The sequence below is a fragment of the Pyxicephalus adspersus genome, chromosome 3 (genome assembly GCF_032062135.1).
Source record: "Pyxicephalus adspersus chromosome 3, UCB_Pads_2.0, whole genome shotgun sequence".
In the NCBI taxonomy this organism is placed as follows: Eukaryota; Metazoa; Chordata; class Amphibia; order Anura; family Pyxicephalidae; genus Pyxicephalus; species Pyxicephalus adspersus.
The window spans coordinates 94,743,372-94,766,280 of NC_092860.1; the positions used below are offsets into that span (position 1 = coordinate 94,743,372).

At 36.4% G+C, this 22,909-nt stretch overlaps 1 protein-coding gene across 1 annotated transcript in view; it reads right to left on the reverse strand.

Moving 5' to 3' along the window:
• Positions 1–22,909, reverse strand: part of LOC140327433 (bifunctional heparan sulfate N-deacetylase/N-sulfotransferase 4-like) — a 144,697-nt gene that overhangs the window by 3,283 nt on the left and 118,505 nt on the right. The window contains exons 8-13 of the mRNA XM_072406819.1: positions 21,780–21,876; positions 14,704–14,827; positions 12,706–12,880; positions 9,602–9,772; positions 4,728–4,837; positions 3,315–3,324 (exon numbers count right to left, since the gene is read on the reverse strand). Of these exons, the coding sequence (XP_072262920.1) occupies positions 3,315–3,324; positions 4,728–4,837; positions 9,602–9,772; positions 12,706–12,880; positions 14,704–14,827; positions 21,780–21,876 (687 nt within the window). The remainder of the gene's footprint in view (positions 1–3,314; positions 3,325–4,727; positions 4,838–9,601; positions 9,773–12,705; positions 12,881–14,703; positions 14,828–21,779; positions 21,877–22,909) is intronic.

Here is a 22,909-nt window from a genome sequence, read left to right on the forward strand (position 1 = left end):
AACATATTTCAAAATAAGAAATTGCAATTCTCTTCATCACCTTTTTATGCTACTAATAGAATGACCATTCAGTTCATGGTAGGTGGGTGGATGGATGGGTTGCAAGAAATCAGAAAAATCCTCCACTAAAAATGTGATGGTGGGCTGAGGCATTTCTTTAAGTCTACATATCTAATTGAAAAGAACTAACAGAAAGTTGATAGATAAATACAGGTAACTGAACTGCATTAAGCTACCTAAAACTGAATTTGTGCAACAACATAAAGTCTGGGTCCAAGGTGTGGGGCAGTGAGGGGAGGCTAGGAGTGGCAGGGGTGTGCAGAATGTATTGGTGGCATTGTGGGCGTTATTGTTGGGATTAAGGGGGTGAATGGGCGAAGGGGGCTTCACAGGGGGTTGAGGCTGCAGTGTGGGGCTTTATGGGTATGGAGGAAAGGAGTGGGGTTTTAAAGAGAGAAAACAGCTGGGGGGGCACTGATGGCCTGTGGGGAGCAGGGACCCAGGGGGGCTGGGGATAAGTAGGCAGTGATACTGCATGTGGAGGATGGCAGTGGTGGTGGGCAAGGAAGGTGTCTATGGTGCCTTTGGTAATCCATTACCTGGATGACTTGTTTATTGTCCCACTAGTGGTGGCAACGTGTGCTACTAGCAAAGTTACAGTTCTTTGCAGACTGGGGTCCCATCAGCCGGGGACAAGACAAAATGCCCCTTAACCGAGCTGGTGTTCTTGGGGATCACCATCTATACGGTGGCCATGGAGTGCAGGCTGCCAGCTGACAATTTGTCGACCTTGCAAGACATGTGAGCTGCGGAAGGTTACGCTGAGCGAGTCGCAGTCCCTTCTGGACGGATCATGCCGATATAGCATGTTTTCGCAAGATGGGTGGTGGCGGACACGGCAGGAGTAAGTTGCCTGACACATTTTTTTTTTGTTGAATAAGGAAGCACGGGAGGATTTGCAGGTGTGGAAGAAGTTTTTGGCAGAATACAATGGTAAGTCGGTCTGGATGGAAGAGCCGGTTGAGAATGCAGAGTTGGAATTGTTTGCAGATGTGGTGAGGTCATCAGGTTACGGGGCATATTGGCAAGGTGCGTGGAGTGTGGAGCAGGCAGGCTTGCTGAAAAACTTGGCAGTGTTGGAATTGTTTCCCATAGTATGGGGTTGGGTGTTGGCAAACAAAACTGATTCATTTTTGCTCTGATAACCTGGGGGTGGTGCCTCATCCCCACCAGTTTTCAGCATGTTGAGACATTTGGTGTTGTTTTGTTTATCTTTGAACATTGTGATTTGTACTGTGCATATTTCCAGGACAGTTAATACAATTGCAGATGCTTTGTCTCCCTTTTAGTGGGAGCGTTTTCGGAAAGTGACATTTGGAGCGCACATCAGAGCATTTCTTGTCCTACAGAATTATGGAAGATAGCCTTGGGATCCTAGATAAGTATCAAGTGATACATAAATCTGGCAACTTGGAAGGTGTATGCTGCAGTATAGGAGGAGTGATGGAGTTTTAGTGGAGTGTGAAGTTGCGTGGCGGGAGGAGTTTTTGGGTATCCTGATATATTTTCTTTGTAGATGTTTTGAAAAAGGGTGTGGGATGCGATGTTAAACAGAACTTTGGCAGGGGTGGCTTTTCCGTTTAAATTGTTGTGCATGCAGGAGTAAGGAGTTTTTGGTCAGATAGGCGGTAAAAGGTTTTCGAAAGGGGAGACAGGTGTCTTTTCAGTTGCTGCGGGTGGTACTGGGGAGGTTGGGGGGGGAGGGTTTGTGGATCCAGGTATGAGGTGTTGTTGTTTGGGGCGGAGTTTGTGTTAGGGTTGCGCATTGGTGAATTGGTAAGTCCAGTGGCCAAAAGCTTTGGGGGTCTGCAGGTGGGTGATGTAGTGTGGTCCAGAAGCAGGGCATGTTTATGGATAGCGCAGTCTAAAATGGACCAGATGGGGAGGGGTTTTGTAGTTACGTGGCGAGCAGTGATGGGGATTAGCCTGTACAGTGGCAGCAGTGGAGGATTTCATGCAGTTTCAGTTGAAAGGGGGAGGACCATTGTTTCTACATGAGGATGGCACTGCCTTGTTGTGGTATCAGTTCTTGGCCATTTTTTGCAAGTGTTTGTTGATGGAGGGGTTGGATGCAACGGAGTTTTCATCTTATTCTTTCAGAATTTGAGCAGCTACTGAGACAGCTCGTTGGGGTTTTGGCGATGGGTTAGGAAAATTGGGAGATGTGAGTTGCATCATTTTCGCTTATACACAAGGCCTCAGCTCATTCTGTGACAGGTTGGTTGGGTGGGCTTGGGGGGGGTTGTTTGAAAGGATCGCGGAGCACTCGTATGTGTGTCACGGGGTGCGACAAGCAGCTTTGCGGCTGGATGGTAAAAAGTTAGGCATTCTGAGATCTGAAGGAGTGATCCGATTGATTGGAGTGCCTGGCATGCCTTGGAGTAGGGTGCTGCCAGAGATTAAACAATTTGTGAGCTGGGATAGACAGCCGGGTATTGTAGTGCTACATGCAGGGGGGGGGGGGATGATTTGGGGAAAAGAACAATGAGGGCATTGATCCATACATGACATAAAATGGGATTTCCTCAGGCTGCAGATGACATTTCCTAAAGTGGTGGTGGTGTGGTCTGATGTGGTGGCTAGGGAGGATTAGCTGGGGGCGCAGTCAGTGGCACAGAAATAGGGAATTGGATTTGACTGATGCAAAAGCCTCCGCAGACCCATAGGTACATCCTCCTACAAAGTGAAACAGTATGTTCTACACATTATTGGTTACTGATGTACAGCAAGTACATGCTAATAATAAGCTGGTCGCATGTACTAGACTTTATGTAATGGTAGTATTGCTTCATAACTAATCAAGGAGAGTAACTGTTATTGACACATTATCTAACCACACCACTGCCTAACCATCTCTTAGGGTGCCTAAAAAAAGTTCACAGCATGCCATATTCTGTAATGCTAGCCCTAAAACTGACAATATTACTGCACCAACATACCACTTTCTATTTTTTCTGACATGGAAATGAAAACTGTGTTCTCAATTTTTGTGGATTTACATAAATAATAAGGAAGACACATCAAACAAAACATTAGAGATGAGCAATGATGAACAAGAGGTGCAAATCACAACCCCTCAAAGGTGGAAACACACAATCCAAGGGATCCACTGTGCACTTATAAGTGTCCTTATTAAATTGGTATGTGGTCATTGGGATCACGTCTTACCAACTAATTATTACAAAGAGATAATTAAATAATTACCCCGGGGAAAAAGCATTACTGAATCACTGGCAGAATGTATTTTCCATTACTCGCTCAATTCTAGATGAGGCAGTTACGAAAAAATGAATATAATTTGATTTTTAATTTTAAAGAAAGTAATAGGGTTTATATAACATTACATTTTCACTTAATATGGAAATCATGTATAATCAAAAATAAATATATAAAAAAATAGCTAAGCTATTTTCTGTGTTAATATTGAAATAATAATAATGTAATTTTAGAAGTTTAAATTTTATGTGCACAGAAACCCACAAATCTGTATTTCATGGTGGAAAACATTCATAAAAATACAGATGTCAGTTCCTTGCCCTTAATATGATATATCTTCCTAGCAGCTCGTTTTATGAAAGTTCAATCTTGAATTAGTAAATTAAAAGTAAAATATTATAATTATAAATATTATAATATTACCACACACCAACAGGACCATTTACAATAATTACAGCTTATTTATTTATTTGACCTTTTCGTATAAATGTTTTTTTTTTAATCAGTAAATAAAGTGTTGCTCTCTACAAAGGACTCTGTGGCAGCTTATCATTTAGTTATTTTGGACAGAAAGCCAGAACAATGTATTGACCACATTAAGTGTATGGATGTTTCTACGTTGTCCAATTAGGAATACATTTTAAATGCCAGGGATTTCAGTACTAATATAAGTTCTAACATTTGCAGTGCTTAACAACTGTTCCCTTCTAGAACAGCTGTAACCTAGGTCATATTTATTTTAACATATATGCCTTTGCCTGTGATTTTAGTTGTTTGCCTGGAATTCACCTATATTGTAGCATATTCTTAAGTATAGTTAATTTGGACTTTATTAGATTTTGTAGAGGAAATACATTTAAAGTATTTTTCCCCGAGTACTTAATATTTGCATTAATCAGGAAGCAAGTTTATACGCTAATAATTAACCTTTAGTTGCCCTTACTTTAATGATAACATTGCACACATGTAATTATTCCACCATGCCTGTGTAAAATAATTGAGTGGAGAATGAGAGGAAAAACCTTTAGAATTTCCCAGTCTACCTATCAATCAGAGCTAGCTAGATGTCACTTATTCTGTCTAAAACTGAGTATACATTTCACCAAATTAATCATGTGGCAGTACAGTTGCTTTATTTTTTCTTAGATTTTATAACTGCAGAGCTTACATTATAATGTTTTCCTTAATTCCCCTGGAGGGCACTTTACACAATGTGCTTTGAAAGTGAAGTAGATCAGAGTTGTTAAATTATTCCCAAAGCACAGTTTTGACTACAATGAACATATTTTCCAATGATTGAACAAGGCAGACATTGTCCATAAGTTACATATAGTAACACTGAATTATACGACACCCCTCATTTGATATACATAATGATGGGGAGGCTTCTTAAGTCAATGTTTAATGGTGCCCTATAACAAAAAGTAAGCTCTGAAGCAGAATATACTTACGTTAGAGTCTCTGAGTAGTTATAATGAGGATAGACACCTAGAAATGTCTGCACATCATCCATGACAATAGCTGGATCACTCCTCAAATGTTGTCCATCGATAATTAACAACTAAAATGACACATTCCTCTTAGCATTAGCATGCATTTTATATAGATTCTTTATTTATATTTTAGATAACATATATATACACTGTACATATGAAACATATATGTGAATCATAGAATGGATGTTGGCAGTATGGAAATAACATTTACAAAACCGTGCTAAATCATCTGCTTCTCTACTTTAACTTTAAGAATTGGCATAAAGCCAAACTACAATTCAAAAGTTATCATAAAAAAATTATTATGGCTGAACATCAGGCAGAAACAAACATAGACCACTTGTAAAGCTACATTCTTAAGGTCTCTAAAAACCTACATTTTTAATTTATGAGTAGATGTAGCATGTCTTAATATTATAGCCAGGTCAACTCACCATAAATTCCTGGGCTTTACCCTGTTTTACCCCCTTATTATGTTTTTTCCCTCTTATCCTGCAAATCAGTAATAAATGAGGCATCCCAAAAGAAAAATATTCTGAAATACACATCTGATTTTTTGCTACGGTACTATACTGGCTGACATAAAAAAAAACCCTGTGGGTGCCTTATTGCATTTATTTAAGGGGAGTACAGTTTATAGATATTTTACATGAGGCTGATATGGTGTTTTGTTTGAAATAAATCAGGCACCTAAATGAATAAAGTCATTTTCACCAATCTTGCATTCTCCTAATATCCAGTCAACTTCAAGATAATTAAATAAAATCTTCCTTAAACCTAGTATACCATTTGACATTTGTACAGCTAAGTGTTTCACAACATATTCCCATTTAGTAACAGTTCATCAGGCATAATCCTAAAACAACCTTGTTTCAAGGGGTGGCTCCCCAGTCCTTATGGCATTATTTGTTTCTCCATGCTTTTTAACCCATGTTATCTTACTACCTGTTTTGTACTATAGGCTCTGTGTCAAGTGGCTCCCATTCATAAAAGCAACAGACGTGCTCTGCCGGCACATGACTCAAAAAAAAAAAAACAGGCAATAAAAGTGGACCTGCCTATTAAGTCAATCAAATGATAGGAACACTGTTAGTAAAGGCAGGGCAAGTGATGAATAAAAAGTGCTTTATGCAATCCATGTCTCTGCAGTCTGAGAGTGAGCGGCAAACTCCTCCAAAACAAATTCCATGCATGAATTAGTAGGTGTTTCAGGTAGTAAAATATAGAAACAGTAGGTAATGTCTGTCACCCTTCACCTGCTGTCTTGCTGTGAATAAATAAAATGTGTCTAAGGCTACAATCTTGGGTAGTTATTAAAATAGGCAATCATATTATTGAAGTAATCATGGTTTGTTTTGTATGTTATCCAGTACATGCTTAACTTTTTATTGGCTGTATTTGCTGTAGAAGAAACCTCCCTATGGATATTTTTTATTTTAAATATAAACAGGTAAACTTGTATACATAAACTTGCAACCATAACTATATTAAGATTAGCATACTTCTTAACTTCTCCAATGAGCCCCTCGGCAATTAGAAGATTAAGAAAGGAGTATGTAGAACTGTTGATAAAACAGTGAACCAGGATCTAATCAGTATCAAACAAAAAGAAAGCAACTGTGATGTCTAGATTAGTTCCACATTTACAACTGGAACCAGATATATCCAGCAATTGTAACAGAACAAATACAATTGTGTTAGCTGGCTACTATCAATGTGTGTAAGTCTGCCAGACAGTTAGTTTTTATGAAAAAAAGCTCAAGAAACAACCCTTGGCATGTGAGGTGCTATCCGTTAGTGCCAAATGAATGGTGTATCTTTTTTCCAAAAAGGTAACTAGCTGCAAGCTGGGGTACTGTTTGGTTTTGTTTTTCCCCTTTGTGGTCACCGGCATCCTTGTGCTAAAATAAAGAACCTAGACAGTAGCCTGAAGTTCTGTTTTTAAAATTGACCTTGTCCTGCCTCATTGATCTGCTGCAGAGTCTGTTGCTACAAGCAATTCCCCATAGCAAGCTCACAGGTCTGGATATATTTGTTGGTAGCCAAAAAATATAACAACTAATCAAGTAATTAGTCAATAAGCCTCTTCATATACTGAAAAATAGTCACCCTGCTGACTATATATTATGTTAAGGGTCCCATCATTTTTGTCTATGCCATTCTCACTTAGGTTATATGAAATATTCTGCTACTAAAAACTATCAAGCAAAGTCTGATTTCTGTACTTTATGGAATAAATAATAACACAGCTCAACAAAAAAAATAGTTTTCACTTGCCAAGGATATTTTAATATATTTAGTGTATTTCAGGTCTGCTGAATCCAGAAATAACATCAGTTTCATTGAATTGGCTCTAGTTCTTGTGATACAGGAATCAGAAAAGACTCTTTTACCAACAACAAATGTTAACACAGCATATTGTCAATTATTATATTATAAATCTTTATTTACACAGATGTTTTGCATTTTATATATTAAATGTAGCATTATTTTCAAGAAATTTTCATTTGCCTTCTTTTTATGCATACATTTTCTTTTTTTCAGAAATATGATTTCTTCAAGAAGTTGTTTAAATTTCCTTAATGTATTTTGCTACATTTGTGGTGACCATTGTCAAAAACAGAGAAGAAACATTACAGAATTTGTGAAACAAGCATATCTTGCATTATTTTGGTATTAAACTATGATAATATACTTAATATAATATATGATAATACTTAAGATAAGTATTAGGCTCCCCATATGGTAAAGAAAACTTGTGTAGAGTGTCTACGTCAATGGAAAAATGGAAAACTGAAAAGTTTGAAATTTGGTGTATCTATGGCATGGCGAGAGCCCACAAATCATCATAATGATTGCTATTTTTGTGCTGTGAATGTAAAAGGTTTCAATCGTTACAAGAAAAACTAGTGGGGGTACCCTGATTTGTAATCAGCAAGATGACCTCTGCTAATGTTACCATACCAGTGTTCAGTACACTCCCTGATATTCCTGTATCTGACATGGAGGATATACAGGGTTTGGAGTGTAATCCAAGAGTTAAGAGTGGAAGTGAATATAAAGGAAGTGTTTCATCAAATCGCAGTTCTCCCAATAATAGCTCAATGATTTATTACGTGACCTAAGTCTGTCAAAACAAGCATCTGAACTTTTAGCATCCAGGCTAAAAGAAAAGAACTGTCCGGAAGTTAAAATAACAGTTTTTAGGACAAGAAAGGTGACATTCCTACCGGATTTCAGTGAAGATGGAGACTTCATGAACTGTTGTAACTTCCCTGGACTTCTAGCCTATATGGAAGTACCAGAATGCCGAGCAGAAGACTGGGGGCTTTTCATAGACCGTAACACTCGAAGTTTGAAATTGGTTTTACTGCATGGCAACTGCTATGCATCAATTCTAATTGGTCACTCAACAAAAAGTAGAATATGAAAATATCAAAATGGTCTTACAAAAGCTTTGCTATCATGAACACCAATAATCCATTTGTGTTGATTTAAAAATGGTGAACTTCCTACTTGGAAAGCAAAGTGGATACACAAAGTAGCCATGTTACATCAGCTTGTGGGATAGTAGGGCAAAGCAGGATTACTGGAAAAAAGTGACATGGCCTCCAAGAGTAAACATGAAAAAAGGTGCAGCAAACATCATAACGAGCCATTGATTAACAAAGAAAAAATCATTCTGCCTCCAGGACACATAACGTTGGGATTAATGAAGCAATTTGTCAGAGCTCGGAACAAGGAGGGTGATTGCTTCAAATACATTTGTAGATTCTTCCCTGGATTGAATACTGAAAAATTAAAAGCAGGAATCTTTGATGGCCCCAGATTCGGAAACTGATAAAGGTTTCAAATTTCACAAGTTACATGACTGATACTGAAGCTTCTGCCTGGCACAGCTATGTTATGGTTGTCAAGAACTTCTTGGGTAACCATAAAGCATAAAATTATGAAAAACTGGTATAAAATGTAAACCTAAAAAAATATCTTAAACGCTCTTAAACAATAAAAATTTGGGTGCTACTATGACCATAAAGGTACAATATCCCCATAGCCATTTGCAAAAATTTCCAGAAAACCTTGACAATTTCAGTGAGGAACAAGGGGAGAGGTTCTATCAAGATATAAAGGTGATGGAAGAAAGGTATCAGGGCACATGGGATAGACACATGATGGCAGACTACTGCTGGAGCCTTCAACGTGATTGTCCTGATTTAGCAAAAAAGGAAATCATACAAATGGAGTTTTTCAATTACTTCTTTGTGATTAGTTCTTTAAATATATTGAATATAGAATATATTGACATTAAGTATTTCAAAAATTTAATTTTTTATACGTAGACATATCTAGTTTAATTTTGCTTAATTTTCATGTTTCATTCGTTTTCTATGAGGTTGTTATTGAGGTCATTATTTCAAAAACTAGAGCTAATCTAGCAAAACCAATACCATATTTGAAATCTCTGTGCATCAAACATTACCTAAAATAACTTTAATCTGTTTAGCAAAAAAATGTTTGTTGACCAGTGTAATAGGTGCCAATTATTTTTATTAGTTTCAAATTATTTCAATGAGAGTTGCAGGTTCATCTTTTTTTCATGGACATGTACCAACCTATTTGTCTACACACACAAATTATAGTTTGTCATATCTGGACACAAGGATCATTGTTTTTTCATCTCTCCATGCATTATTCATATAGTCTGATAATGGTCATTCTGCTTGGTGGGCCAGATGTAAAATATTTTGTTTCCTGGAACACTTTTGCAGCATTTTTATTTGAAAATTATTCGATAGACCAGTCTTCCAACAATCACACTAAAATATTACCTGAGTGGGTGGGAAATATGTTAGCCATCGTTCTAAATGTGTTGCATACCAGCCAGGAACAACGCATCTTTTCTGTAGTGTGTGTAACTCCGGGGAAGCTGAATGATCTGCTGTTATCACTTCATAGAAGCTATATTTTAGGGCAGTAGGATCTTCATGAGATCGCTGATGCTAAAAGAAAGAAAACATGCTTTCTAATTCACTCTTCCAGGAATATTACAAAACATTATAAAATACAGCAAAATTTTTCCTGTATTCTAAACTGCACTTCTGCCCAAACAATATTTATATTTATGTCTTCATATAGTTTAGACTGTTCTAAATTAAATTATTTTTACAACCCTATGCTGTGAGAATTACCTGTATCCCTACCCTATAACTATAGCTGTTTCCTTTACTGTATTGCTGTATTATTATTTACTGTATTATCATATATAAGTTTAGTGAACTATGAACTTTTAGCTCTTGCGTAGTCTAGACCAGAATAGTAAATAGACATGCCATTTTCAACAGTCTGTGTATAAAAACTGCAGGAAATTGAGCCTTTTATTCCTTTTATGTGAATATTTCACCATTAAAAATCAAGCAAATGAAAGCAGAGACAAATTATGCTAACAAAAAAAAAAAGAACAGTTACATTGTTCCAAAACAAATGTCTTGTTCAAAAGGACAGTGTGGTATAAATCATTAACATATGATCAACATTCAACCACAACATGACATGACATACCATATCATAGGGCAAGCAATACACATAAGTGAGGAGGGGATTTCAGGTCACTCACAACCTATCACTGAGGATAAAAAGCATCATTCAGCATAGAATCAATTCCCTGAGTAGTTGTAAGTAAGTAGTAGTTGTAGTAAGTGTATCAGGGCACCAGGTAGTGGTCAAATTCTGGCTTTTTTAAACAATTTATAAACACTAATTTATTGACTTGTAATGTGTCTTTCACCTTCAAGATGTTAGTTACAGTACTTTCTGTGCTGACCTAACTTCTTTGCCCCTCACCTTCCTACCATTTACATAGCTGCCATGATAAGAGTAAAAGTTTACACTATTGTGTGTTACATATGTTTTTTTTTTTCTGCTGAGGCTGCTGGGGTAGTCAACAGTAGCCCAGATGCTTTTGGTTGTTTACATACATTTGTTATGGTAAAAACAAGCCAAAAAACAACAAGCCACAAGATCACAGTGTAGCCAAACCATATTACCAAAAGAAGAATGTTTTGTTTTATGTATTTACCCCCACCACCTTGAAATGCTGCTGTTTCATTGCTCTAAACAAAAATAATTTTTTTTCTGTTGGCTTAACCACCACCACAAGACATTGTGCCCAATTTATCAAAGCACTCCTAGAGTGTAAAATATAGACTATCAAGGGAGCTCATGGGGGAATAAGCAAACCTAAAATGGATCTGATCCAGAATTGAAAACATTTGCCAAATAATAGCTAAGTAATTTAGGAAATCCATTCCAGGTTTATCTTCTCTAGTCTTGGAGAGCTTTAATAATTCAGGCCCATAGTGACAAGACAAGTAAATGCCTCTGTTCTTAGCAGGTATGACTTGGCTACAATAACTTTATGCTGTTAGGTTCACTTTAAAATGAATCGTATTATCTTGATTATCTTTATCTTGATAGACTCTGTTACCTAGAGAATTTAAAGTATGGTATCATATAATAGAAGCTATACTTTTTTTTAGATGGAGCAGTGTATCCAAATCTTGCAAAAAGTGAATGGTAAAGGGGAAGAGAAGTAGAGGGCTGAACTAAACAACCTAACTTTATGGAAGTCTGTGTGAAATATCACCGGTGTTGCTGATCCAGCCACTGCAGGTATCCAATACTTTTAGTGAGTTAAACCTGTTCCACTTCTGCGTTTTGTGGCGCATTGGATTCTATGTCCTGTAATGACACAGGAGTGAAGAGCCACAGTGCAATGCAGGAGCAAGTATACTTACACATGGGTCAGAAGTGGCGGAGGAACAGTAAAGGTTTAACACATATGCCTCTGTAAGGCTGTATGTAAGTACAATACAGCATCTGATTTAAAGACTACCTTGCATTTCAACCCTATATTGTTAAAGTCACCTAAATGGTTAGGATGCTGAAGCAAAAGGGAAATGTAGCACAGGATGGTCTTTTAAGTGCAGTTTCCATAATATCAGCATCAACTGCAAGTAAAGCAGTCCATACAAATCCCTTACAGTGCTTCCCCTGATTCCTGTTTAGCATTGTAGTGTCTGCTCATTAATTAACGTTGTTTGCCTCAGTCTTCCACATGTCACATACTACTGAAGTAAAATATTTTTATAGCGGCTATTTGTCCTAATTGTCTTGTCTTGCTCATCCATGCTTTCTTTGCCATTAAAAAAGAATTACAATTCTGCTGTACATTTTAAAATTTTTGCTTGACTTACCTACATTCCTCACTCTGACTGTTTGCTAGCATAGCTGCATGCAAGGTGTAAAAAAAATGAGAGCTTTGTATTGTTACATGTGCTTCCTTCCATGTTGCCCTTCCAGATTTTTAGTCAAAATAAAATAGGACAATTATCACCACTTTCGCTAATACTAAAGTCTTCCTATCGGATCTTATAAGGGTTGTTGCTAACCGAGATAGTAGTAGAATATTTTGCCACCCACCCACAGTTCAAAATCTTGAATGAAGTTGGGCGGCTTTGCCCTGACGTTGTATTTAGTTCCCTCGGTTACTTCTTTACATGCGTGCGAGTGCACATTGAGGAAAGGCGCACCTTAGACTAAATCATACTGGTCCCATTATGGTTATTTTCTGAAGAAGCAGACAAAGTATCAGTGAAACCCATCTAATTGAAGGTATATAGGACCATGGAGATCACACACAATTAATATGCAGCTGTGATTGCTGTTTTTTTATGGTTGTTTCATGTTATTGTGTCATATTGTAATGTGGTTTTACATTTATTTGTATAATATAAAAAAGTTTCCTGGCATTTTAACAATGTTGTGTACACTGATGCCGATGAATTATTGTGAAGATACATCATTTACCCTCTTGTATTATAATAATTGTATGTAAAAAATCATAAAAAAGTGGGCATTTATCAAGAAAACATACCTGGTACCAAGAGTATGCTCGATCAGATGGATCAATAAGTATAGTGATAATTTTTGCTTTTGGAAGGAGTGCTGCAACTCTTTTGGGTACTTCCTCTGAGTGAAAATAATTTGCACTCTTTTCGAACAGGAAATCTGAAGTAGTGTTAGATGGGTAAGGGAAAAAATCCATATACCTTAAAGACAAAAGGAAAAAATATGCTGTGAAGATTTAAGCAGGCAACAAGTTAAATAGGTTTCATTTTCAGATAACACATGCAAGTATAATGAAAAAAAAAAAAAAACAGGTACATTGAATGATAAAGTGTTAGAACATCTTTCAGAATAATATTAATAATGCATGTAATTTACTGTCCCAGTAACAAACAATGTCCAACCTGGCATATTTAATATTTCTAACAAAAAAGCTTTGGATAAAGATGGGCATTAACGGTAAACCTGTTGATTTTCCAAGATTGGTAAACTGCAGGTTTGCTTTAAGGATTGGTTAGGTCACTTAGCTTAGTGGTCCCTAACCTTTTGCAGGTTGCGGACCACTAAATGCACAGACTTAGAACCAGGCATGTGTGGGGAGCCGTGTGTCACTCAAAGGTGTGGCGAGCCGTGTGTCACTTCCTCCAGAATGACATCATGATGCCAGAACCTGCCTACTCTGCCAAAGCAGGTTGGGCGGGTTGTGTCCAGAGAAACAACCCGCTCACTTCCCTGAGCCTGTGATGTCTCCGGGAGTCTAGCCCGCTCCCCCCAAGCAGGGTCCTTCTCCTGACAACACTGGGTGGTGCACTGGCCAGAGCCACAGCCCACCTGTCAGACAGGGTTGGGGACCTCTGACTTCGCTTATTTATGCTGTTATGTTAAGAAGGAAGTGTTTTACAATTTGAGAGATTTAGTACACACAATTTATTACACAGAAGTGTAAACCTAGGTGACACTTGTGTTGAAGGCCCCCCCAATGAGTACAACTATACCCATTTCCTGGTGGTGAAAAGTAACATACAAACTCTCCTGGCACTTACAAATGCTTAATACAGTGGTATGCTATGCTAGGCTTCCTTTTTTTTTGGAGTTTTTAGCCCCTGAAAGTCCTATAGGTAAGAAGATATAAGGTTGAGGGGAAAAGACTTATAATTGCAGAATTGAGGACGATAGAGAATAACTAACTTCCCGGAGGTGAAAAGTAACATACAGGCTCACCTGGCACTTCCAAATGCCTAATAAAGTGGTATGCTATCTTAGGTTTTTTTTGAGTTTATAGCCCACCTGAAGTTAATAAAGTTGGTAGGGCCTAGTTTTACTTTAACAGCAATGACAAAAGCAGAAGCTAATTAAACCAAATACCCTCACAATGAGATACATTCTTCCTCTAGTGTGTCACAAGGCAGTTACATCCAACACTAGTGGTATGACATAATTTTATGCTGAATGTTTCACTTTTTCTTACAATGTTGTCATTTTGAGTTTGTTTTTTGTTTTTTAACATTTTGGAACGTGTGACCTAATTGCACTTTATGTTAACCTTTAGCAATGCATTTCGACTAGTAATATGCAACTACAAAGTACCAGTAACATGAATAATAATATTTGTCTTTATAATACCCTGTAAATGTTTGAACCCACTGCCTTTACTTTCTTCTGGAAATTTATGTTATTATGACGCATTTGTATGAGATCATCATTTTAGTATTTGTATAATTACATTGATTTAGGCAATATATTTTCCTGAACATTAAACCTAATGTGTCTCTTACTACCGGTAGAACCTAATTTAACTTTACTAGCTGTGTGTCAGAAAAGTACTTGTGAGTGACTCTATGATCTGGGAACAAGGCCATTAATATGTATTATTGTTTTTAAGCTTTCCATATTGTTATTTTTAACTTAATGGCACATTTTTTAGTTTCCTAGTACTGTTCTCCAACTCTGTAATTTACACATGTAAAACAACTTACAAAAATATTATTTTTATGCAGTATCTTAATTTTAATTTAATTTATCTTACCAGTCAATCCCCTTGTGATAGTTGTTTCCATTAAAAAATTGCACTTCCTCAAAGGTCTTTGGATTAGGAAAGTTACTAATGATGTAGGGATGCATTAGTAGAAATAGGTAAAGTGCAGTTGTGCCTACAGAAAAGAAAATGTAGATAGTGAAATTGACATAACTAGAAATTAGCAAAGTTCTTGAGATCCCGTTTTCCAGCATGTGTTGGAGTTCTACAGGTATTTTTTTTTTTAGAAATAGGCACTGTTTACTTTTTTAAAATTTTTTTTATTAATAGGAATAAAATAAAATTCTATCTACCAGATGTCAACTCTGCATGCCAAACATATGGGCTTGTATCTGCTCAGCAAGAGGGTCAAAATGTGTGAGCCATTGCTTACTTTATATACTTATATAACTATGACATATGCCCTCCAGCATCAGATAATTATTGTTTTAATGGTTTATAAGAAAATAACTAAGTAATTAAATCAAGGAAGAGACGAGTGAAATTCACACTCATTAAGTTAATTTATACTGAGTTGGGAACTGCAGGGTGAAAACATAAAGGTATTTTGTTTCCTTAGATCTAACACTAGTTTGTAGACCTAGCACAGATCAACAAAAATTGAATTTCTTTTAGTGATTATTTATTCTTTACTTTAATACAGGTATTTAATAAAGTTAGTGTTGGATTTTTAATTAAAACTTATAGTGAGCATATGTCTACTGTAGCAGACAAACTATACTGAAATCCTCCCGAATCCCTGCACTGGCCATCTGCTATGAAGAAGATACTAACCTAGATTCAAAGTTTGCTATACTAGTAACCTTTAGAACAAGAGGCACTTCTGTTTACTAAAGTGGCCAGAAAAGAGGACTGGGTTGAGCAGATTCATTAAATCTGCATTGATATGTTTTCACAATCCAGCCCAAGCATCCACACACATCAGATTTGGACAAGGAATATGTTGATCTCCATTAATAAAATCTTTAAAAATTATTTTCATATTCATGTTTTTTTTTGTTGTAAAACTTCTATATAACTATACAAGACTAATTTAGCTGACTCCAATGCAATTGAGATGCAGTTAAGCATTTGTATTGAATAAGTGGAAGAAATATTAATAAAAAAGTCAGCGGAATGAAGGTGGATTAGTCAACCTTTCAATGCATCCAAAAAAGGTCAATGTCACAGCCCTGACATTTAAAATTGGCAGCCATTTTCAACCTTTATCCAGATCCACATCCTTACAGCACAACTCAGATGTCAAAATATCCTTTAGAATATTTCACCCAGACAAAGTTGTTTAGGAGAAGTAAGGTAACTTAAAATTCCAGCTTTCATTATTTTTAGAGTGTAATTTTGCTAAAAGGAAGGCAAGAATATACAGAGAGAATATGTTTAGTTAATTTATTAGAATATCCAGTTACAAATCTAATCTGTAATTGATGTAGTGAATAACACATGATCTAAACTGTCTTTTCAGAATCCTGGTGATCATATGCTAAAAAGATCTAAAAGAACATATAGATAAAGAGGTTTTTTATTTTAGTAAATACATTATTTACCAGTTTATATACTAAATTGGTCTTGTATTTTAGTAAATTGGGTATGTACCCTAAAGCAGTAGAAATGGCCTAAAGGTGTCCCAGTATTCTAAAAGTGATTCTGTTTGCTTTCCAATGAAAGAATACTAATTAGTCCACAGTTTTAGTTCATTTTCTATTTCATTTAATTTCTTATTTATAGTACTTATGTATTACATATTATTATGCTGTTTTAATGTATTTTTGTTTCAATGAATCCATGTGAATAAAAAAAAGGAATCACAAGATCTTTAGATTTCCCAGAGACAAGCTCTTGCTCCCCTAAGTCTAAATGTGTTTGATATTCCCCATGGACAACTGCATGGTGTTAGACAGTTCTTACATGGCAGTATGGACCCTCCAAAACGTACTAATCACAAAGGGTATCCTGACACAAAACCAACGCAGTAGTACCAAATAATTAGGTTGCTGTAAAGTTCGCAAGCAGGCAGACATCAGAGCAGGCAATATTGGTGTGTCACAGCCAAAAAGAGAAACGTGTCGCAGAGAGATGATAGCATGAATTGTAATGCTATTAGCAATTAAGATGACTTAAACAAAAAACTCTACTATATTGGAGATTAGCAAAAATAAATGGTCTACAGACCCCTCTAAATCAATCACGGGCACCAAAGTGACCATAAAAGATGCCTAAATGCACATCTCCGTATATCAAAATCTTACAGATGCAACCATGTCCACATTACCAGCTTTTACTCCCCAGTTCAACATAGGAAGAACACAGTAGGGGCCACTAGATACTAACACGTATACACTGACAAATATACAAAGAGTTTACTGATTTCTGTATTTGCTGCTTATTACCTTCACACAAATTCTAGTAATCTCAGTATTTCAAGGGAAAGGAGCCTGGTGGGAGAATGTCACTTGAACAAAATATTAGCAGCAGTATTTAAGGGATAAGCGGGCATTTCCAGATCCTTACAACAGAGTTCTGTTGGTGATTTATTTATCATTTTCAGGACTGTGAATCTACCCACTTCTCAGTCTAAACAGTACTGACACACAAAGGTTTACCAGAAAGACAAAAAAAAAAAAAAAACTCACGAAAAAGCAAGATAGATAATTAGATAAGTGGCCCTATGTGCTATATCTGTCCATACAATACTTAGCATGCAGGGCAGACAATGAAAGGCATAGCACATAAAATACCTCTCACTGCCTCAGGAGCCAAATTCAATTGCAGAACGTCATTTTGGATAGTGTGAGAATGACTTTGAACCCCCTAGGCTAATTTAGGTAAGAGTTTGGGCGATGCCTATAAATATTCAATCAGGTACATTTAAAACCCATGCAAATGCAGGGTCATGTCCAAGCTTGCTGCACTGACAATCAGTAGCGTCACTTATATAAATGATAGTAGATGAAGCATAATTTTCCTTAAAATTGCAATAGTATCTCTAGATTTGTAAGAAACATTTTTTGAAGGGTCTGTAAACATTATCAACACAAGTTTTAGGGGGAAGGATTATCATTTAGCTATGGCTGTAAAAATGTCAGCTGTGCCTTTGATATTTTAAGATAATAATTACAGAATAAGAAATAATCTAAAACATCAGCTACTAAAAACCATTACTATGTATATGAGGACTCCCTCCCGGTTATCAAAGGATACATGCACTTTAAGTTAAGCAGATCAAGTTAAGCTGATGTATGTATTATATATAATTTATTGTTCTGTGCTTTATGTTTATGAGTATCTCCATGGGGTACTTATATTTGAAATAAAGTGAAATATGAATATGATTAACAGACATGATAAAGGGGTGGTGCATTTTAGAAGATATGCTTTAACATGATCTTAAAAGAGTTTTGCTTGGTAATTATGGTGTGGTAATTATAAAAATACATCTGATTATTAAAATCAGCATGTCTTTTGAAAATGGTAACAAAGTAAGGCTTTGAATAATATTTTTAATTGCATGCATTTCCCTGGCACATAGTATTACAATCAAAAATGAAAAAATGAACATCTGCTACTCAGTTGTTCTAATAAAGTTACTAAATTTTTTTAGAAATACTTTTTTCACATTATAATTTATCTCATACCAGGACTCCTTAGCTTTTCACTGCCACATCTAATAGTTACAACTGGAATATTGTGTATGTAGTGTTAGGAATTCTCATATTTTTTAAAGTGTGGCATTTTTCAAAATTTAAAAGATGTCTTTGTTCTGTTTTTTTCTAATGAAATAGCTGTAATTATTAGTCATTTACACTATATTACTTATTTTGTTTCATAATTGTATTTTAGATAACAAAAATGCTATTTTAGTATTACCACAAAACATAACTGTCAGTATCTGGCATTTATATATTGTTACCCTGAAAGGGTTAATCAATTGCAAAACTGATATTAGAGCCTTAGATTTAATGGTTCAATTACCCACTGGCATTTCATGTTTCCTAAGCATTATAGCAATGGGATTTTCCTTTCAGCCATCTGCCACTATGGTTTCTGAATTTTTCATTTATAGAAATGTCATTCAGATTGCAGCAAGAGCAAACCTGAGAACCAATGGGGAAGGAAAAAAGGTGCAAAGGCAGAATTTTAGATATAGCATAAGAGAAATAAGTGTTGGGTAATCTGACTGCTTACTGATTAGCATTTCAGAAACTGAAAAATAATATTTTCAAACTAATTTTTAATATTTGTACCACTGCACTTTTAATCTATGCCTGGTGACCCTACTATGAATCCTTGTGTAGGCACCTACTAATATAGGATGACACGATTATGTTCATATCTTCCAACTGTACTCTTAACTTTGTCAGCCTCTCATGCTAGCTTCCAGTGGAAAATGTGGTCCTAGAGATGATTTTCATGGTTTCCAGAGTGCATGTGTGTATGCAGGACATGGCTAAGCAAGAGAAAAGAGGCTGAAGGAGATCATCAGCCCTGAGAAAATACATTATTAAAAGAACGTTGTTGCTATAGGACCTGCTTATGCACTTAGCTCAGTAGAGATTAAATTAAAAAAATTAACATTTACTTTTATATGTAATTAGTAATTCATTAAGTAATATGTAATAAGTAATTAAGTCAGATGATTCTCTCATTCAGAACTACATAATATCTAATATGTCCTCATTGGTCAGAAGGTGGAGGACCTTGCCATCAAAGCATTGTATTCCTGGAGATGTTCTGAAGCTGCATGGTAGACTCTTTATCAGGAGGTAAATCAAGTTGTTTTTCATGATCCTTGACAAGTGCCCTTCTTGGCCTCTAAATGGAGTAAAGCTACGTACACACTTCCAATTATTATCGTTGGAAAACGAACGACGAACGTTCATGCACGATATATACGACCGATCGTATAGCACCGATCCTGCACATAGAGTTAACGACACGATCGTTCGTAGATATTGTACACACAATAGATACGATCGTTTGAGCGATAGAGAAACTATGTGCACGACAGGAAAGTGAACGGACGTTCGTTCATCACGCATGCTCTGAACATGGACGATCAACGAACGACCGTACACACGAACGATGTTCAACGATCGTCGTCCAATCCGATCCGTCGGTCCGGTCGTTCGTTTCCAGCGACTTTCCTCGTTCGTCAGCGTCGTTGGTTACTTTTTTACGAACGATTTTTTGGCCAATCGATCGTTCGATTGGAACGATAAAAATTGGAAGTGTGTACGCACCTTTAGCTGCTGTAAAGAAAAACTTCACTGTTGGCTTTAAAACCTAATTGATAGCAACTCCTCTACAATTCAGGCTGTAGTATTACCATTTCAGTACACAGTGTCTATTTACCTACAAAGTCGTACTGCTTGGAACCTCTATTTTTCTTTTTATGTTGTTTTGGTGACAGCACAGACTGACATTTCTCTTGGTTCTTTCTTTGGCAGCTTTCCCACTGGCCAGTAATGTAAGTGGCATTCTTCCCACTAATGCAATGTGAGCTGTGGATACAGTAATTATAGAAGGGGTTCCCTAAAGATCTAAACATTATTTAAAGTTGTTCCCCCATGGTCGAGAAATATTGCATTAGATAATTCCTAAGGAGATTTTGTGTCCTCGGCTTTATCTGCTACCATAAAAAGCTAAAATTATTTGAGCATATTCCCTATCCCCAATGCCAGATAGAAAGTTATCATTAAGGGTTCTCATTATATCCCAACCAATGCTGTCTCTGTGTTTAAATCAGCTACTAACAGCGCCAGATGGTTTCTCCAGAAATTATAAACAAAGCTTTAATAACTCTTTGGGTATCTTTTGTAAATGTTAAGCAGGGCAAAAGAATTAAAAGCATAACAAAGAAGCTGCCACTCTGCGGGGAATAACAAGTCAACAAACCTACAGTCAGCTGTTTTTGGAAAGTGTACCTACAACCTACTTTTAAATAAAAGGTATGTGTATGTTCTACTTTTAAGCAAGTTTATTCACATATGTTTTAAATGGTCTCCAGATTATCTCATTCACGGCGACTTATTTCAGATACTCTCTGCAGCCACTACTCTACAACAATTACTGTCTACAGCCTTACCTTTATGAAAGCTGTGAAAAAAGCAATCTGTTGCCAGAATCACCGCACAGGATACTGGTCAGTTTACTGCCAGGGCTGACTCTAAATTATTTCCTCCTGCCACAGGAGAAGAAGGAAAGATGGCAGAGCCTGTTTTGGTGATCAGATGCCTTCAGGGGTTAAGTAAACAGTTAGACATTTGGTAATAAGGTAAGGCTACTTTAGGGTTTGCTTTAACCTGATTTTAATTAGATTCTTTAAAACTTGATTGAACTGCTCCAACTGTAGATGGTGTATGACTAGTTTAAAGTGTCAGCTACATGATTTGTTAAAAACTAATTTGAATCTAGTGCTTTATTATGTCTCAGCTAACCCAGTGGCAAAAGAGTTCTGCCTGCCATAATTCCCAAGTCTATACCTGTCCATCTGGGAAATTCTGCCATTTGTACCCATGTTTTTCATAATTTTCCCTATTGATATATTCTTTTGGAAAACAGATAAATAATTCAACAGGGAGAGTAAGGCTATGTACACACGTGCAATGGTTCTCGTCTGATATCGGCTCAGGGCTGATATTGAATGAGAACCTTGCGTGTGTACAGTGCTCATTGTCCATTGTCATAATGGCCATCCTGGCGGATCCATGGACGACCAACGATCATAATGGAAGTGAAGGTGAAGAGAGCGCAGCGGGGTGCCACTCTGTCGTTTTCCCTCTCCCCTTTCCATAGAGCAGAACAGTGTTGTGTGTACAGAACTCATTCATGCATCGTGCAGTCGTTGGAAAGGATTGTAAAAGATCCTTTCCAACAACAATTAATGCACATGTGTACATAGCTCAAGGGTTCTCACACAAGAGCTATGTCAGGTGTGCAGATTTAGGAACTCAGATTAAAGGTGGGGGGTGGGGGTGGTGGTGGGGGGGGGCTAGGGTCAAATCCCATTGGGAATGAATTTAACAATTTTGTCTCAGAATACTGAAACTTTTGATTTGAAAGTTACCTACCAGTCTTTTGAGGTCCTATCACAAGAAATTTTGGTAAACGATCACAGGTTTTATCTCTTGACCAGATGTCTCTGTGTCTTCTATCATCACACGGGTTCTGTTTAAACATAATACATTCTTTTAGTCATGGTACATAATCTAGGTTATAAAATAAATTTAACTGTTTTTAAAAATACCTGTAATTCTGTAGAAAAGTACAATCTGGGTATGCTTAAGGAATTAGTGAAATTTTTACCGGCTATTGAAATAATACACATTTTTTCTATAGGCTGCTGACATTTTCCCATAAAAGCCAATTGTCAGGTTTTATAGGAAGGATTATGTGTTCGGTAGGACTTTGTGTCCTATTATATTCAGTGCTTGCACTCTGTCTGCGATGTTACTTATGCAAATTAAAATATTATGTGTTGATTAATCTAGCTGAAATCTTAAATATTTCTACTAAAGTTAAGTATGGTACTTGAGAAGGAATTTAAACAGCATGCTGTTATTTAATCTCATTTGATTAACAGAGCATGTTTTATTAGGGAAAAGCGAAAAGTTATCTTTTTTGTTCCACCATTTTGCCAAAACGCATCATTAAAGTCAATGAGGAACATAAACTTTTAGAGGAAGGGGACTTTTAGTTATTATTAAGGGAGCAATGAACTTTAAATAGGTCTTGATGTTTTTTTGTGTTTTCATTAAAATAATGTTTTAGCATATTTTCCCAAATCTTTTTTTTTTCAAGTCAAATCAGTAATTTCATTGTGAAAATATCATGTCATTATTTGGCTCAACGAGCTCATGTCACAAAGCAATAAGGAATGAGTTATGGTAAAGGGATGATTTTGAACATTTATTCAAATGTTAATTCACAAAAGCTAACAATTGCATAACAATAAATAATGAATTGTGTGGTATATTACCACCCTGTAACCTAAAAATCTAAAAGAATAATTCATGGGATTTCCTTAAGTAAACAGAAAAGATAACTAAAACATTTTTAAATGCATTTAACTTCTGTTCCATGACATCCACATAAATCCACATGGCCAAATGTGTACAATTTCAGATTAGCAATGGGCAAGTCTAATAGTGATTTGCAAATGTTTTTACTATACAATAACGTTGAATTACTAAAGCATTAT